The 20,537-nt window shown below is 31.1% G+C and overlaps 2 protein-coding genes across 11 annotated transcripts in view; one reads left to right on the forward strand and one right to left on the reverse strand.

The window, feature by feature from the left end:
- The window catches only part of Shal (potassium voltage-gated channel protein Shal), a 286,553-nt gene that overhangs the window by 147,357 nt on the left and 118,659 nt on the right, over positions 1–20,537 (forward strand). The window lies entirely within an intron of this gene.
- The window catches only part of LOC145968047 (glycine receptor subunit alpha-2-like), a 294,643-nt gene that overhangs the window by 35,406 nt on the left and 238,700 nt on the right, over positions 1–20,537 (reverse strand). For 9 of the 10 annotated variants that reach the window (XM_083093257.1, XM_083093255.1, XM_083093256.1 and 6 more), the window contains 7 exons: positions 19,444–19,581; positions 14,579–14,784; positions 11,789–12,067; positions 10,977–11,041; positions 9,994–10,198; positions 9,393–9,538; positions 8,757–8,885 (listed from right to left, as the gene is read on the reverse strand). In XM_083093257.1, the coding sequence (XP_082949383.1) occupies positions 8,757–8,885; positions 9,393–9,538; positions 9,994–10,198; positions 10,977–11,041; positions 11,789–12,067; positions 14,579–14,784; positions 19,444–19,581 (1,168 nt within the window). The other variant, XM_083093261.1, reaches the window with a different exon arrangement.

Consider the following 20,537-nt stretch of genomic DNA (forward strand, 5'->3'; position numbering starts at 1 on the left):
ATAATATTTTTATTTACTTATCACAGTTATCTACATATAAAAAAATTCTGTAAAAAAATTCTTAAATAGATATATAACTACTGTAGAATATAATAATAATAAAAACGAGATTGTGTATATCTTAATTTTTATTTAAATTAATTTGGATAATTAAGAGTCTTTTCCATAAATCATTCATTTTTACTATTATTTTTTTCGTAATTAATTCATTTGGAAAATTATAAAATTATTATGTATACATACATATACACATACATACACGTACACTTATCAGTATTTCGTCGAATTTGGATATCAAAGTATGATTAAAATTGACAAGTCGACTCTGTCAAAGAAACGGCCTTCCTTTGTCTCTCGCATGATCTTAAAACGCCCGAAGCATCGGCGCATATTAAAAATGAAACATCGCTCTTTGCTGACATTTGCTTTGTAGTCGCGCTTGTCGTACTGTTGTCTCGACGTTGTCGAATTTTAGCCGGCACAAGAAGATTTTGCGTACATCAGTTCGCAATCTCTTAGAATGAGATTGATTTGAAAATTTAAAGAAGAATCGTTATACGAAATTCCCAAACGCAGCAAAAATAAAATCATTATTAGTTATTTTTCCAATCGTCAACCAGATATCTTAATTATTCCATCAATTTTTTGCAGCATAAAAATCATTTGTAATTTTCATTCAAGATATACAAATTTATTTGCGCATCAGAGGATCGAAGAGCAATAATGCTATTTGATACGCCGTGTGAGTTACAAGTCGCAAAGAATGGCTTTAGCTGAAAGATCATCTGCGCACGTCAGCTCGAACAGAGCAGAGACTGATAACAAGCAACCTTCTGCTTCGTCTTTTGCTGTTGCAGAACGAGCTGATAGACGCCGAGGAACCGCGTCGCTCGTCGAAAGCGATCGTCGCGGCGCGTGAGCGGAATCCTCGCGCGAACACGTAGCGCGAATACGTGTCTCGCCGGCCGTGACGACAAGTCGTTTCTCTTCTCGTCAAATTGGCAGCCCGGCAATACGTATATGTAAGGAACTATTATCAGGGGCGCGTCTCACATCGTTGCCGTTCTCTCAGATGTCGCGATGTTAAAGCGGATAACGAAATCCAGACCAATGTATAGCGTCATGTAGGATGATTCTGCGGATTAAAATTCCGCAAATTCTGACAAATTTGAATTAATGAGATATTAAGCGAAAGATGAGAATAAGAAAGAAAGAGAGAGGGGAAGCAAAAAGAGAGCCAAATTATTAATTTTGCACTATGTAAATATAGAGCAGAATCTTTTAGAGATAATAAGGGCAGAAATGTTAAAGAGGAGTAAAAAAATTTTTAAGTTATTTAGGCCCGGTTGCACCAACGTATTTTGGCTTTAAGCAAAACTTAAATATATATCTGTCTTTATTTATTTAGAAAGAAAGATAAAAGATAGACATATATTTAAATCTCGCTTAAATCCAAAATAATGTTGGAGCAACCCGGTCTTAGTTATCTTATTATTATGATTATTAAATTCAAACATTAATATTTAATTTTAAACGAAAGATTAAAAAGATAGTTCCACGAGCAAAATTAATGTTTTAACACGCGTAGGATCGACGACGACTTTATGAATGTCGGAATCGAGACAATCGCTATGTAGCACGTTTCTTCTATCATACAAAAATCTAAGAAAGTCACTCAGTGTGTCGGATAGTTTGACGCTCTCATGCATCTTCGATGAAGCTTGTAAGAAGTCTTGGGACTTCGCCCGTTTCTCTCTCTCTTTCTCTCTCTGTCCCATCTCTGTAATAAAATTTGGATCAATCTCTTTATGACGCACAGTTGGAACGGCGCTCTCTAAATTATAAATCGGCCGCCTCTAAATTATAAATCGAAATTTCGAATACAACTGGTTATATCGTGCCATTGAAATATTTATTATCCCATGAATGACGACGGAAGGTCAAAAATTGTGCTGTTTTTATGGAGATATAAGAGAAATAGCATCCAATATTCAGATTATCAAATATTTAAGCACAGACACGCGTGTCTGTGCTTAAATATATTATACAATTATACAAAAGTTGTAGATGATATTAATTCACAAAACCTTTTCTGACCTTATTTTTATCTTCAGAAACAAATGGATTAATAATTAATTTTAATTTTTTTCAAAGAATACATATAATTTCAATTATTTCCTATTATCATTCAAAAGAAAAAAGAGACAGAGGGGGGAGAGAGGGAGAAAGAGAAAGATAAAAATTATAAAAATTACAAATATATATAATTAAATGCTATCAATTTTATATATATGTCTAAGAAAAATAAGTAAGTATCACTATCACATGTGTTATCGACATTCTCGTTGCACAAAGCGCTGGCAATGTCAGGATGTTAGATGGTCTTGTTCGATAGGTCGATCTATTAATGCATTGAGTCCTTATCTCAATGAAGATGACGATATCGCGCAAACGAACAGACCATCATTTCGAGTTCCATCTCGGACGAGCGACAAACACCAAACACTACAATGATACCACGTTATATCTATTCTAGAATCTCGAATCCCCTAAGACTCACGTACAGTATAACTGTAGTACAATGAATTGGACAATATCATACATTTGATCGAGTGTGTCAAAAATCAATTTCAAACTAGATAAAAAGGTAAAAACTTTTGCCTTGTAATTTATCATTACTTATTTAATTTATATATATATATATATATATATACAAAATTTTTATTATTATATTATTATCGGTAAACAAAAACGAGCAAAAATAAAAACGTAGAAAATAAAGTTTCTTATAATATTTCCATCTTTGTAATAAAAATCTTATATAAAATTTTTATAACGTAATCGAACCCAACAGAGAGCAACAAAGTAGCAATGTTCTCTGTTTCGTTTCAGAACTATCGTTTGCTCCCTCTTTTGTCTTAAGACTCTCCCATTGTTCGATCTGTCGCGATTCGAGACATCGGGCAGACACAGGTGTTCCACATAGATAGCAAGCATTGGCACAAGGCCAATAAAGGCACCTATATTTCCCCCTTTCCCCTTTCCCTTCATATTTCCTAACGTTCTCCCGCCACATTCAACTCCGCATCCGAGTATCGATCTCGAAACTCCCATGACTTTTCATTGAATTTCTATGTGTCACTTAAGAGGCTCCTCTTTGCTAGTTTTCTTTTCTTTTCTTCTTGATCGATGGTGAAAAGATGTTAAAAAATTATTGAAAAGTTATTTCAAAAATGCTTCATAAGTATAATTGTATATATAAATATTTTATATTATTTCGATATTATTAAATCTTTAATAAATGATACAACATTATTTTTAATTAAAACCATATTCTAAAAGAGAATGTATTATTGAATATTTTTTTCCAACGCTTTAACAACGATACAATTTGATAGAATATTGTTCATATTCATTCATTATTGATTTAATTAATGGAATAAAATATTAATTTGCAGTGAATTATTTTAATATTATTATTTTTAAAGATCGTCGAAAATTTAAATTGTGAAATAATTTCCGTTATATGCCATTATTTCTCTCGATAATGAAAGAGGATAAATAGCAAGTGGTAATATTGCTTTTCTCGAATCATCCCTTGCACGTCGCTTCACACGACAGGCGTTTCTTCGCGATTTGTCCTTCAAAGTACTCGATTTCTCGCATGTCGTCGCGCATAGTGTCGTAAAAACTACCTTGTCTTTTTTGTTACAATTTGTTACAGTCGCAAGCGGTGTTTAGCGGTGACGTTGAACATGACCAACTGTCCCGTCAACTTAAGCTCAGATTCTAACGAGTATCAATTTTTCTGCGATTCCTCTCTTAGCAATATGAAGGGTTGAAGCAGTAGCAAGTGGTGAAAAAATGGGAAGAGGTCAAACACCTTTATAACATCGAAATAGCTCTCTAGAATTATTAGGGATTCTACAAATATGTATCAGTTTTCTATTCCTAGAGAGATTCTCAATTCTCTTTAATGGTACCCACAAATAGATTCGCTATATTTTGATTTTTCTGCAGATGATATTGTTTCTTGTACGAGTGATAAAAAAATGCAACGTTTACTAAAAGTTTTTTAAGAAGATCCGCGAAAGAGAAATTATTTATAAATTTGATAAAAATTTTGCAAAATTTATAACAAATAAAAAATATTCAATCTTTTTGCAATATTACATGCATTAAAATATGTATACACAATTCTCTAATATATTAATATTTTCTATCTAATTATTATTATATTTACATCAATATTTTCTATTTAATTAAAATGCAGGTTGCGGAAAAACACAAAAACGCGCGGACTTCTAGACAATTTCAAGAATCTAAAATTCTTATCGCATAAAATCGGAATAAACAATAGTAACAAGCATACTCGTGGATATCATAGGAACACCGAATGTATAGCGACCGCCGTAAAGATGGTGGCGTTGAATTATTGTTAACCTCGTAAATGCAGTCCGGCAGCTGTCGTCGCGTTCGTCGCTGAATGCGACAAGGCATTCCGGTAAAATATGCGAATGCATAATTGAAAAACGGCGCGGAACGTTGGGGAAACTGTGGCTTTTTCACCGTTTCTCGAACTACTGCAAGATGGGATTAAACTGCGCCATCACAAGAGTAAGCGTCGCACTGAATAAAGATCGTAGTGTCATTCGGTACCCAAGAGAATAATTCGTTAACTTCACTTACGATATTCACGAGATTTCGAAATCTATCTTTGTGTTGGCGTGCAAAGTAATTTTTTTGCATTTTTAAGCGATATAAAATAAGTAATATTTTAGTTCTTTATCTTTTAATATAAAGATTCTCATTCCGAAATAAAGACAGAAATATAATTCTTCAATAGTCAATCAATGTTTTTAATAAAAAAAAAGAAAATGTGCTAATTGAATGCAAAGAAAAATACACATGAATCATAAATATATAGTATATTTTTTTGACAATACTTATTAACTCAATAATATTTTTAGAGATTTAGGATACGTTTTTAACACATTTTCATAGTATTTAAGACAACAGTCTTAAATATTTATTTGATAGAATTCGAAGGATTAGTAAAAAATAAATTAAAAACTTAATTTAATCAATTTAATTATTTTATTGAAAAATTATACGACAATTTATAAAATAAATGCACACACACACACAGACATACGCGTGCACGCACATACAAAAATATATTTCGAAGCATTTTGTAGCAATAACCAGTTCAATGAAAAAGCATAATTGGCTATGGACAGATTCTAAAAGTACGATATCAAATCAGATCAAATTATCAAGGAATTACAATCGAATAATCACTAAAATATTCACATGAAGCGAACAAAAATAATCATTTAGGCGATAGGTATTTAGCAGAATTCCAATTAAAGACAATCAATATTCCCTCTTTGATAGAAAGTATTCAATTGCATCTGGCTTATACACGATTAAGTGATTCAAATAATGATTTAAATTATAAAATTTTGCGGAATCCCATTCGACATTGGACAGAGAAAAAGAAGGGAAAAGAGAAGGAGAGAATGAGAATGCGCAAGAGGGTGAAAAGTGGAAGATGAGGGAAAGTAAGACGAATGCCGACCTGGCAAGGGAGAAACGAGCGATTTCGAGTCACCGGCGCAAAGACGACACCGCGGTCCTTCGCTATATTAGCAAAGTTTTATGACGTATGTAGCTGCGTGCAGTCACGCCGAGGGAGAATGCAAGTTTTCGTACTCCTCTCCATGGTGCAGTCCGCCACCGTTACGAGCCTCATGGGTTTAAGGATAGAGGAGAAATGAGATGATGTTGGGGACGGACCCCGGGCCGACTGCCAGAGAAACTTATGCGAATCTGAAAATTTTTAGATACACCTCGTACGAATAGATCTATGATGGTTCGGTATCTTTCTTTCTTTTTTTCTCTCTCTACCATTTTATACAAAATAAAATATATTGTTAATCCTTCGCGTTTTAAAGAGAAATGCACGGTAATAAGTACGTTTGCGCAAAATTAAGATAGTTACTAGTTACGAGTAACAATTTTTTAATACGCGCGTTTAAGAATAATTAAAAACATATAACAATTGTATATATTTATCTTTGCTCGAAAGAGAATTCTTTGAATATATTATGACGGAATTGAAAAGAGAAAATGCAGAGAATTTTCTATTAATTTTCTATTAATAATAACAGGCATGTGTCGTGAGATCAATAAGTTAAGTCGATTCCTCAAACTCGCCTTTTTCTTCGTGATCGTTGCTTAGCGCGATTCTCAATCTATTTATCTATATATCTATCGTACAGCCGCCCATTTCGTTCGGATCGAAGCTCACTATCTCTTCCGCAGGCAACGGCAGAAACGAATTCCCGTAATTCTGTCAGACGTTCTCCGTCGGGTCGTTATTTAAAGCCGTCCAACGAACATTCCATGAACGAATTATATCAGCCACAAAATAATATTGATATTATTCGCACTAAAATACAAATACAATTTTTTTCTTTCATTTAATTTTAAAAATGTGTTATTTGATATTATTTAAATTAAATCTTTTAGTCATTTATACGTGTATTATTAAATTCATTTAATATTGATAAAAATAACCTGATATTAGAACATTATATTTTTTATATATTTCCATTTGAATATAAATAAGATTTAATATTAATAATTTTCGTGTATATCAATATTATATAAATGTATTTATAAATTATATCAACTCAAAATATAATATATTCTATCAATCTGTATATCGGATAATCTGTAATTATTTCTGCAAAATTCAGAGAACGTTACGCTTTATTTAAAATTATTATAGTTTCGCTTTAAACATACGAGATGGTGTTGAGAAATTTTTTCAACAGTGTTTTCATCAGTGTTGCAGCTTTTAAAAAATGTTTATAATTTTCCGTCAATGTCGTTTCGTATCGATTGTGATGCATCTCTTCGACACCCTGTATGTCACTAAATGCGTGTTGCTTTCTGCACGCATTTTACACAGTCGTACAGGTTCCCGGGGCGATTTCCAATCTGTGATCAAGCGACGATCCATTTGCAACTTGATGGAGATATTCTGGATTCAAATTGGCGTGTGTTGTTCCGTTGACCGATCCATCCTTTTTCCGTGCAAATTTTTCGTGATGGCGAAAATTTGCGATTATAAAAATTCCTTTCGCGTTGAATATTCATTGCAAGCAACATTAATCGAAGAGGAGAATTCATTATTGCTTTTGATGATTATGTTCAGCATGCGAATGAATATCACCATCACTAATTGCTTTGTCTGTTATTTTATGGACAGTTACTGTAGGAAATTACTATGTCGAAAGATTAAACTTGACATAAAAGCTATTTTAAATATAAATTAAAACTTAAGAAATTGAAATATATAACGACTTATTATTAATTAAGAATTTATTCAAACCATGACAAATGTTTATTAATCCTATAATTTTAAATTATTATTTTAAAAACCCATAAAAAATTTTTGTGTATTTTATACTCAATGAGTGAAAATTTCTTATTTGCTAAGAAATTTCTCTTTTCCCGTTATAATAATTTTCAATCACTCAATTGACTAATTAATATTTTTTTACAATCAGCCGTTTCATTTTTAATCAACTATTATTTGAAATTCTTTAATCAGGCATTATAAATACTTGAATCGCGACATTGTGTACGTGAGCCGGTCATGAATCACAGAGTTTTAATTACTCTGCGTGCATTTTAAGCGGGCGCATTATGTGTTCCGGACACGCGTAAGGCTGCATTATCGCGTGCAATAATCCCCTGGAGGGAGATCGATCGGCGATCTGTACGCTCGCTCAAGATCTATCGCTGCGCAAAGGGTGAAATTCGGCAAGCGGATTAATCGCGATAATCCCTCCCGAGCGACGCCGAGATTTGCTTGAGGAAATTAAAACTTTTGCGAGAACGCGTTATATATCGCCCCCTTGCACCGACTTCCTGTTCGGTTGCACGCACGCGCGTGCATCGAATCGCCGTCGTTCACGCAAAACTTTTCTTGAGCCCAGGGCCTTTGCAGGATCTTTGTAGATCCTATAAACTCACCTTTGCAGACGTAATCTTATTCAAGAACAATAAAAGTCACTTTGGCTTTAATTACAATTCTTCATAAACGTCAAAGAAAAAAAATAATAAAGTAATTTTGAGAGAAAGAAACTATTTTATTATATATCATATTTTTCTGTCTTCCTCACGCATTCTAATTGGATTGCGTGTTATTATGCTTGCTATTTTCAATATGTTTTGCTGCAAACTTTTTTTAAAATAATAGCAATTTATACCACATATGTAATTTATGTGTGTGTGTTAAATTCAAAATATTAAATCATGTGATAAATAATAACTAAAAATTTACATAGCATACTATTATGTAAATTATAAGGAAATATATGAATCAAATGAAATGCTTAAATACAAATCTTTATTCTGGTTACATCTGCTTTTAATAATAATATAAAAATAAAGCTTCAAATTTTTAAAAGAACAGTACATCGTGTTAAATTCAAATTGTTTCAAGGCAGGATTCTCTAAAGAAGTAACGATAAAAAGTTCTCGTTTATTCAGACGTAGAAGAAATAATATAAGTGAAATAATAATAAAGTGTTATTTTTCTCTCTTGATAACACGCGCGTTCCTCGCGCGCTTGTCTCGCGGTTTCTCGAAAGCCTCCCGCTGGGCTTATCCATTTCTTCCACCAAAGCTTTCAATTTTCGCGCATGCAGTGCGAAAAGGTCCATCCGAGATTCACTTACCTTGACACGTAGCAGGTGCTGCAGGTTCTGAGCCTGGCTGCTATTTAAGGGTGGATTGTCGGTCCCGAGCCGTGCTACTGCAATCACGTTTTCTCGGGTCGCATTGTACAAGAAGAGCGTGCATACTGTCTGTAAATTGAAGACGTGAATTGGCCTCGATAGATAGGTAGCTAGGTAGATTGGCGCGTCATCCGTCGCGATGCACCGCGCGGCGGAATTTATTAAATTCCGCGCTGCCCGATTTACTTTTTAATCGACGCGCAGTTTGACGAGCCATTACATTTCTTATTGACATTTCTCATTATCGGAATTTCGCGCTCCGATCGGAGACGCTGCGCATTAATTGCATTCTGGGAATTTTCCGCAGCCCCCTCTACAAGCCCGTTTTCCTCGACGCCGAATAACACGGGATGTAATAAACCCCGGAATAATCGACTAATTTTAGATTCTTTTCTAGGTCGTCGCATTCGTATAGTCAGCGGATTGTTCCAAAATAATCCCGATTTCGGAATTTGGACGAGATTTCTGTATTAAGTCGTGAGATATCCGGTGCTTTTCAAAAGGGTGACAATTTTGAAATGTTGTCCAGCGAGAATTAACGGTCAGTAAGGATGATATGACGGTGACGCTTCTCACCTGATTATTGACTTCCTCTCTCATGAAATTGTCGAGAGATGATACCGCGTCCAGCACGGTTACATTGTTGTGCTGCTTCAATAAGGTCTCGTCTTTCTCACTGTACCCCAGGAACATGAAAACCCCGTGCGGTATATTGTAGGTGTCTGCGAAAATAATACAATGCCGGTATTATATGGCGCGAGGAGAAATCGTATCGGATTATTCTAAAATCTTTATATTTTATCTTGTGGTCAGAGTTTAGAAAAAAAGAAAGGAGACATTTTTATTATACGTATAATATTAATTATTAAAATACTTAATGACCACTATATAAATAAAAAATAAAGCAAAGCCAATATTTTAATTTGGCTAAATTTTGAGTCTGCATGAACTGTGTAAGATAAAATATAATAATTCTATTCATTTTATAATAAATAAGTAAATAAATAAATAAATAAATAAATAAATATATATATATATATATATATATATATATAATAAAGAATATAATAGTGACTTGAAAACTATGTTCACGTCTTCTGAAGAATCTAATAAAATCATCACTCAAATAATCTACATTCATTTAACCGTATTAATTATGAGAAAGATGATTGCTCACCGGGCGAAGGCCGCATGCATATAAAACCACCGCTATAGCAAAGGCAAGGACCTCGATGCGCCTGATAAGCCGGCGCTTCGTGGTTGTAGAAAGCGAAATCCGTCTTGCAGGGTGACGAATCGACGCAGATGGTGTTGCAGACAAGTTGCTCACCCTCGCTGCAGTGACAGAGTTCCGAGCATTCGGGCTCATCCTCGCGATACAGCTATATAAATGCGTGCGATACATTACAATTAATACGTTTATCTATTATTGTACGTTTATCTACTATCGCATTTTTAAAAAGTGCCTGCCAAAGATGTAAAAAAATGTATAATTTTTATGTTATTTAGTTTTGATATATAGCGTAATAAAGTATAATGATTTTAATACTTTTGCGTGTTACGTGAACATTGCGATCTCATCAGTATGCATGCATAATGTTAAAGTCAAATCATGAAGTTAAATCATATATATCGAAATATCCATATCTCTTAAATTATAACAATATGTGATATTTGCTTTACGAGATAATAATTTTTAACTTAATATATATTTATGGAGATTATAAATTATACTATATTTATAAATATTTATATATATTTATGTATGTAAATATATATATATATATATATATATATATATATATATATATATATATAAGTATATTCAAACAATGTTTGCTGAAAATGTTGGAAAAAATTAGTAAATTATCATGCATATCTTTTGCGTGCCATAAAACTTTGATCTTATTAAAAATCTATGACTTCTTTATAGAATTTAAAAAATTTTCGTTAATGAAAAGGGTCAAAGAAATATAATGACATATCAACGTATGAGAAAAAATTGCGTTTGACTCGCTCGGTTATAGTAAAAATCTCTCTAGCGCACAACGACTACAAAACCTCGTTTCTCTTCTGTCTCGCAAATGTCAGCCCTCGAGAGCAAGAGTTTACATCACCAATGATGATCGCGAGAAATTTACAAGATTGCTAGTGACTTACCCTCTTGCCCTTGCCTTCTCTTATGTATTGGTGGCTGTGTGTCGGCCTTTGAACCACGCAGAAGCCTATAAGAATAGAGTAACTTAAGTGAGAGAAGCCGTCTTTTCTGCCAGTTTGTTCCTTCAGCCCTTTATCAACTCCTCCTTGCATCGCATCTTACACCCGGAGGCAATCTATCTAATTTGCTTCTTGATGCGGTAGACAAAAGAAATTAAAAATTCAATTTTTTTTTTAAGTTTCTCGTACGCGAAATTTTATTTGTAAAAAAGAGAACATTATGATTGAATTAAAAAAATGTAGATATATAAAATATATATAATAATTGGAACAAAAACTAAGAGTTTCAAAATTCAAAATTTCAAGGATATGTATTTAATAAATAATATTGAAAAATCAGCATCAGAGAAAAATGTTTTAAGAATATTAATAGAACTCATCATCCGCGGTAAATTTTGAAAGATTTTACAATGAGTTCAATCTTCAGTATTAAATATGTAACTGTTTAAAATTCAAATGAAATTGCTGTTATATGTGATTTATATTAAATTTTTCATATATAGATTATACATATATGCATATAGTTTTAAATTAAATTTTTAAATTTTTAAATTTAATTTTAAAAGTTATGTATACATATTTTTTTCAGTGGATGTTTCCATAATTCCAAAAATCATCAAAATTTTGATAAGTAATTGGTAATTGAAATTTAATAGTAAAACGTAATGTAAGAGAATTTGATCAATTCGTAATAATTAATAATTATTAGGAAATTATTTTAGTAAAGGAAATTAATAATCTCTCTTTAGACTCACGCGGTGGCATCGTAGTGGTCGTAGTAGTACTTGAGGTGGTGCTCGTAGTGGTGGTTGTGATTTCCCAAGTTACTATAGGTTCGGTGGTCGGCCACTTCGTCACTTCCGGTATTTGATTATCCTCTACTTGTTCGGCCACGGTAGTCGCCGTCATGCTCGCCGGTGATCTCATCGTTGTTGTCGCAACGGCTGTCGTCGTCGTCGTCGTCGTTGTCTTCGCTGTTGTCGTACGCAAATGATGGTGTTTCCTACGCGCGTGATAGTCCTTCTGCGATTCCACTATAATTAACAACGATATTCTTGAATGAAATAATGCGACAGAAACGAAAACGATTGAAAATCGTAGAAAAAACGAGATATAACACGAATAGCTTTCAAATGTCAATTTTAAAGAGAAAAATTTATAAGATTTTATATTTCATTCATATATTGTATTTTTAGTCATATTAAATTGAAGTAGATTATAATCTCTTTAGTTTTGGATTTTATATATTATTGGAATATATTTTTATATAAAAATCTATGAAAAAATGAAATTTTTCAATATTGAATTATTAAGTAACTTGAGATTTCCACATTGAGTGTATTCTTGTGAACTATCTATTAAATAATTCCTTAATTCAAAAATTTAACATCTAAACGATTCTCAATTCAAATTCTTTCTAATTTTTTATCATAGTATTTATTATTTCGTTTCATTACTTTTAAATAAAATTATTCCTCTGCATTTTTTACGATGATTTATACTGACAAGAGAGGAATTCTTTCCGTCATAACTTCTTTTTCTTCATGGCGTTTTACGATGCAATAATCAGTGCGAAAAACTGCCGACTCAAATCGGCATCGTCGCCTTGAACTAACTTGAGCTTAATACTTTCTCTTTCATACATTCTCTCGTGCTCGCCAGGAAACGGACGTGTGGCCGCAAATAACAACCGCTAAGCAATATAAAGTGCCGAACGGAGAGCCTGTAAAATTGCAGTTGAATGTACACGTGTAGCCATCCGACGCGGAAGTATGAAAGTATCGGAAAAGTCGCGTGGTCCCGTATCGCCAGCGGCACAGCTGCTGCGAAATATTTCAGGTGCTGGAAGGGACTCCAGGGTGATTACACTTTCAAGGGGCACCGGGCCGCGCCTCTCCTCTCGTGGGACGCGTACGGCAATAATAGGGAACGTAAGATGCGCGTAATAATATTTTACGAGCTGTAGCAGCGACTTGCAACTTTTATTTTCGCGAAATAGATTATATTTATCAGTATTTACAAATTTGCCATGAAACGGTGGAGGTCCGATTTTTTTTTTAAAAAAAGGTCGTTTAAAAATAGACAGTAATGTATAAAATAGACAATAATGCGTAAAAATATATTAATAGAAAAATTAATTATGAATATACATATATGTATAAAATTTCTCGTACATAGAATAAGCCAAATACAATATGATATTATCAGAATCACAAGAATTTCAAACGGACAAGATCCAGTGATGCGACGATCTCTAACAATCTACGACAATCTATGCAGTTATACCGCACGCAGAATTGCAATTACACCGGTCGAACAAACGACACAGGTTGGCCCTTATCGATCCTTCTTGACCCCGACGAGTTGTAAAGCACAATGAGTGCAATGGGCTGCATTCAGTTGGTAGATAAGTCATTTAGATACGAAGAAATAGCATCTCCCACTGCGTTCTAGAAATGTATCGTGTCGAGTGCATCGGCAGCTTTTCATGAAATTCTGTCTGTTACGTGCTATTCATGCGTTGTAATGTTTGTATAATGATGTATAACATAGAAAAAAGATCTAGCACAGATAATTTCTCTAGCATAATTTCCATATTGATTTTATTGTAATTTTTCAAATATTGAATATTGAATATTTAAGAGCAAATTACAAGCCAAATTAAATTTATTTTAAATTAAGATAATATTGAAAGTAAAGTTGAAAGATAACATTTTATTAATTAATTCTTACTTATAAGTTATAATGTATCTCCTCGATCTTCAATATTAGACAAATTATTTATATCCATTCAATTTAAATTTTATTAACATCAAATTTAAAGGAAAGGATATAGTTTAATATTATTATAATAAATTTATATAACTGAGCGATTTGTTCTCATAGTAAATCATGAAAATATTTTTCCACGAAATAAATGCGAGATATGTCCGTTGTCACACGTTATTTATTGAATATTATTTTAATGAAGAATCGAATGCCGATATCGTCACGCGGTTTTTCACGTTGATAAAATCATGCTGCGAGATAAAACATTTACAAAGATAAAATTAAACTTTAAAACCATATCGTCAGTCTGTATTAATTAACGTTCCTATATCGACCGATTATCCGATTATTTTTATTTACTTCCGATAACTCGATATATCGATTTAAATTAATCTTCATGCTTTTGTGAATAACTTGTTCAAAATATATTGTCACTTTTTTACAAATAATTTAACTATTTTAAGAAATGATAATTCTTTTTGTTATAGTAAATTGAAAAGTATCGATTATTTCTGTCAACATTATTATTAATAACATAAATAAAAATTTTAAAAAAATTACAAGTAATATATATATATATATATATATATATATATATATAGTATAAAAATACATTTTTATTAATTGCATCGATATAATTTAAAACAAATTTTAAGCTAAACAAATCTTTTCTACCTATATATTATGTACAAAATAATAGTAAAATTATCAAATCTGATTTTTTTAAATGGCTACTGTAAACGGGATTGTAAGAATGTTTAAGAGTTGTTACTTACCTACGCAAGGATTCACCCAGAGAAGTCGCTGCCAGCCTAGGCAACCGTAAAGCTGATTGATTTCAGTACCCTTGCACGCACAATTTGTATGAAGATCGGTGCCTAGGATACCTAACATCGCTTTTCTGCATTCCGAAGTTGGTCCGGCGCATTTTTTCGTCACGCTGTCGACTGCGCAGCTCTGTTCGTAATACTCCAACCTAAGCCTAGAAATTTGAAGTATTGATCATTGTAATCAAGAAAACTACAAACTATTTATGATCAATAAAACTATATTAGTGACCTATAACAAAAATAAAATTGAAGATTTTGAAAAAGTGTCAAAGATTACTTTTTTGAAAGATAAATAAAAAAATTATTAGTTAATACGTTGCAAAATTAATTATCAATTATTATGAGTCATTTATAATCAATGCTGATTGTTTATGTTTAGTAAAACAAGATGAACTTATATTTAAAAAAATTACTATATATTCTCAAGAAAGAAAATAAATTAATATCAATGCCACAAAATAGATTTATTTATTCTATTACAAATATGATTTTTTTAATGCAAACGCTTGTTGCTATTTATTTATTAATTAATTATAAGTATTTTTTTAAAACACCAATGATTATTTGTAATTATATCTATATTTATTTAAATTATTAATGGAAAATTGATTTAATAAATAAATTTGATTTAATTAATAAATTCATCGATTTTATGGCGAATAATTTTAGAACGAACAATTGAATTAGAAAAAGTATCTCTGACGTTGATCATTATTAAGTGATATTCTAACAATTATTGGTCATATTGTTAATGTCGACTAACCGAGGGAATTAATGTTGGAATAATGGGTAATCGTTGGGTGTATATATTCTTGATGACTATTGTTTCTATGGTACCATAGGAACCATAGTTGATGTAACAATTGATCGATTTGTTCAGGCGTTACTCGGATCCGATAATCTAAGGTACTTTCAACACTAGACAAACCGCATATAAATATACCGTTCACTTCGCTATTTGCTGCCCGTGACTGGACGCGAGACAGGGCACGTGTCTCTTGATACATAGGTAGATATCGTTAATGAGTACATAGTAAAACAAGAACTTTGTTTCCATAGAAACGTTTCAACTAAAATATCTAATTTTTAATCGCATAATAATGATTTGTAATACAGCGATTATTAAAACATGTTTTTTTACATGTTGAATGTAAAAAAATAACTTTATTTTATTAATTAATATAATGAAAATTAATATAATAAGATAATCAGTAATATAATCAGTATAATTCAAGTAAATTATATTAAATGTTATTTAATTGCATTATATATAATATAATACAATTCAATAATTTAATTAATAATTAATAAGATAACCAATGATTATTGAATCAAACTATTCTGCGCATTATGTTAATGATTATGATAATTTATCTACAGGAATTTTCCCAATTTAATTATTACAGAAAATTATTATGGCAAAAATGAGGTATATATTCAAGCAACCATTATAAAAAAAAGCAATTAAATAAAAACTATCGAGACACCTCGAAACGTGGGAATGCAACGAGGCACAAAGCGTGCATGAATGGCACGCAGCAATCGCTCGTTTCCGTGTCACCTATAGATATCTCTAAATGGCAAAATTAAAAATGGATTCGTTCGCCCTCGGCGATAAATCAATTAAAACGCCGATTCAAACCGTGCGTGCGTGCGTGTATGCACGCGTGTGCTAATTTAATCGATCGGCGAAGCGCATACACACGATTCATCGCGCGCGTTTGTGCCTTCCTTTCGATTATTTTAATCCGTTACACCCGCTGTTTTTTTTTTAACGTATTCATTAGCGCGAAGTGTTTCGCTCTCCAATATAATGTTTCAATTTTCGCTGTTATGTCTGATATTTTACCATTTAATAAAGATTGAAATAACAGTATATCCAACTTGCGATATACATATGCGATAATGGTAAAATCGTACGAAATATATGATAAATTTAATATTTACGGACTGAAACCATTTTTGCTAAGCAAAAATTGATCAAAATTTTGTATACCTAGAAAAATGCATACAAAAATTAAAATTTGTGTTTATATAATACAAAAGCATTTTTATTATTATATATTATATTACTGCTTATGCACACATATGTACATGATTATATAGAGTGCCTCACAACCTCCATATAATTCTTTAGTAATATATTTTAAAATAAAGTTGAAAATTTCTTAATACAAAAATTTTAAGGCTGCAGTTTTAAAATTATAAGCGATCAAAATTTGCTAATGATAGCACATAGAGTTTGCACGCTCAAATTTGTAACTATATATACGTACATACTCATCTGTTATTAATTTTTTAGTGCACAGCTGATTTTATCATTTCCTACGAAACACTATGACAGTTAATATTAATAATGAATTTTTATTAAGTTATGAATGAGTAAAATATTTAATTCTTTTCCTTAAATAATATTATATTTTATCGTATTATATTATATCTTATAAATACTATGACAATCAGTTAATATTAATGGTCAATTAAAATAGTTGATAAATTACATTTAAATAGAAATATATATATATATATATATATATATATATATATATATATATATATATATTTTTATATATTTATATAATAATTTAAGAAAGTTCAAATTTTTATTTTTGTTTTGATCGGAGAAATATCTGTAGAAGTTAACTTATTTATTAAAATCAGATTATATGTTTTATAAAAGTTAATAATAAATGACAGATATGTGTGTAAGTATAATAACGAGCCTAAGTGAATTTTATGCAATATCATTGGAAAACTTTGATTATTTATAACTCAAAAACCCTGTTGTTCCGATATTTTCATATTAAGATTTTTTACTCCATTATTTCTAGAATACACTAAAATATTGTAGAAATTGTGAGTTGTGAGATATCATGTATATTATTATTCATATATACACATATTTTACAAAAATAAGATGTAACGAATTTGAACAGAAATATTCTTAATTAATTAATTTATTGAATTTTGAATTATGTTTTATATATCCCGAATAAAATAGCAGAATAATCAATGCATCAATTGTATAATAAAACAATGTATCCAACGAAGTGCAAATATTTATTACATATTTATTATACAACTCATTAGAATGTCAAAAAACATTTATTTATTAATAGATATGTAATATAATTTGTATAAGAAAGATAATGAATTGTATCATTTAAAAAAAATAACATGTTGTAGTCATTTTTAAATCGAAAAGATAGTAGATATATCTATGTCTCTTTTAATAATCTTTTTTAATAAAAGAAATTTTTAAAAAATATGATCAAAAGAAGAAAGAATTGATTATTTATCATATCTGTGATATTAAATCGTAATAATAAAATATATGAAAAAAAGTAAAAAATCATTGTATTTTTAATGGAGAATTTTAGTTAATTAATAATCTAGAATTTTAATATTATATTTCACATATTTGTTTCCATAAAATTGATGAAACTAAAAAATTAAATTAAATTTGCATTCATAAGATTATTTCAGATCACATGCAGTTTCAGGCAGTTGAGTGATCGAGAATTAGACAAGATATGAATAATGCATCATCTCATTCTCGAAACTTGCTAAAACTGACTTGCAACAGTTTGAATTAACTAATTCTAACTGATTCATTATCTCCTTCTATCTTTCTCTCTGAACTATATAGTTTTAATTATAAATAATATATAAGAAAAAAACGAGAAAGAGAGAGATAGAAAAAGGCAGGTTGAGTATGTAGCTTTACACTTTGCAATTTTAACTTACAATAAATGTTTCTACTAATTCAAGATAAACTTTTTTAACTAATCTGCAATGTCAACGTATATTATTTTGGATTATGAATGTTAATCACATGCGCTTACTATTCTATCCTTATTTCTTGATTAATATTAATGTACTACTTTACAGAAGCTAATGAATTCTCAAATTCAATCATTTTGCACGAGATGTTTAGCCAAGTTGTTAAATTACAGTGTATCTTTCGTAAGAAGCTGCCGCTTTAAAAAATGAACTATTCTTCCACGCATAAAAGAAAAAGATAAAGTTTCTTCCTTCTCGTCCTCGCAGTTTTCCGCGAGATTTTTCACGACGAGCGAATATCTTCGTACGATATAACGGAAACCAAATTGACACGTAAATAATAATGTCCAATTAGAACGAGACGCGATCTTATCTCGCTGAGTAAACCAGAGAAGCACCCGATTAAACATCGCAAACACGTCGTCCCTTATTTTTTCTCGCGGTTCTGTCGGAACTTTTTCAATTTTAAAGTTAAATCGCGATTCAACAAGATTTATTCGCGCGCTAATGCAATATTTCCTTAGCCAGGAGGACATTGGTCGAAGGACCACTGCGACAATGAAGGATAAAACGATCTTTCATTTTCTGTAATTCGAGTATGTGGCGATCCATATGAATGTCGCTTTAAGCGAAGCCGCTTGAGCGCTAAAGAAACCATTTTATTCCATAGGAGATTTTCGTACCGCTTTGTATTTGATAAAACTTTTAAATCCGATAAAAAACTGTTAAAAGAGAAAATCGTGGTACTAAATCTCATTAAAATTTTTTGAAAACTTTAATTTTTAATTCTTTATAATTATAACGAAAAATTCCGTCTTGAGATTAGAATAATATTTTTTTTAGAATATTGTTCATATAATAATTATTATAACTCTAGAATCTAAACGTATATTATACATTAGTTTTAACCGGTTGTTTTCTTTAGATTTTTTCTCACTTTCCTTTTGCGCGTGCACAATTCGTAGTGACGTATAATTTATGGAAAAAACACGCAATTTTTTCCTAAAATATGAATGTAATGTACTCACCTGCAGCTTCTATTCTCTTTGCAAGTTTCAGCCAGGCTGTGACACGTCGGCATTTCGGCGCCGTCTATGCGCTGCGCACACATTGGATGCATTTTTTCTTGCGCCACTATGCACTCGTCCTTTTTACTATCCGTTTTCCTGCAACACGAGAGGTATAAGATAATAAGAGGTATAAGATAATAAGATAATAAGATTTAAAATAATATAAATTTTTCAAAGCGTACTAGAATGCTCTGTTTACATTGTGACTGCAATATTATAAGATGATTTTTAATAAGAAATAATTCAAATTTATTTAAGATTATTTTAAATTGCAAGAATTGGTAGAAGTTGAAAACTAGTTTTTCATTATGTATCATTAATATGCAGCATATTAAAGCGTACTAAAGTTATCATAAAACATTGAAAAATATATAATATAAAATGATTTTATTATACATAATGTTTAGCTGGAAATATTTTTTGATTGATTTTTGCTACATCGCATAACATGACACAAAAATAACCAAACTGAAATAATTTTTCACATTTTATAATTCACTAATCTGGATTATAATTTAAGAGTTAATATTTGTATAAGTAATAATTTATCTTTCGCAAGATAATAATATCACAATGCAATAATTATGGAATACTTAACAAAATGAAATTCACGCGGCACGTATTGTTTGTTGGCGAATTATAAACGTATATATATATATATATATATATATATATATATATATATATATATATATATTCAGCTGCAGTTTTCTGTTTTGTCTTTGGATTCTTATTTTAAGACGGACGTTTGAACAAAAGGACTCGATGAAAGAGACTGGCACAAAGATGCGGCGGATAAAAATAAGACGCAAGGTAAGAGCGGAAAGTTTCCGCATTGTTTCGTGGCCAAAAGCCACTTAAAAGTTAAAGAAGCTTCGTTAAAAAGAACGAGTCTTCTCAGAACTGATCCTCCTACGCAAGAAGAATGTTAGAGCCATTCTAAAGATCCGTCAAAGTCATCATTGCGACATCTCGAAATCGCTTTCTCTTCGTTTTTTCCTCAGAAATTTATAATTATAGACTCGATATTAACTTTCAAAATTAACTCGAAG

Source organism: Camponotus vicinus, unplaced genomic scaffold, assembly GCF_025532165.1.
Source record: "Camponotus vicinus isolate PSW18456_S1 unplaced genomic scaffold, iyCamVici1.0 SCAF_3, whole genome shotgun sequence".
NCBI classification, from domain to species: Eukaryota; Metazoa; Arthropoda; class Insecta; order Hymenoptera; family Formicidae; genus Camponotus; species Camponotus vicinus.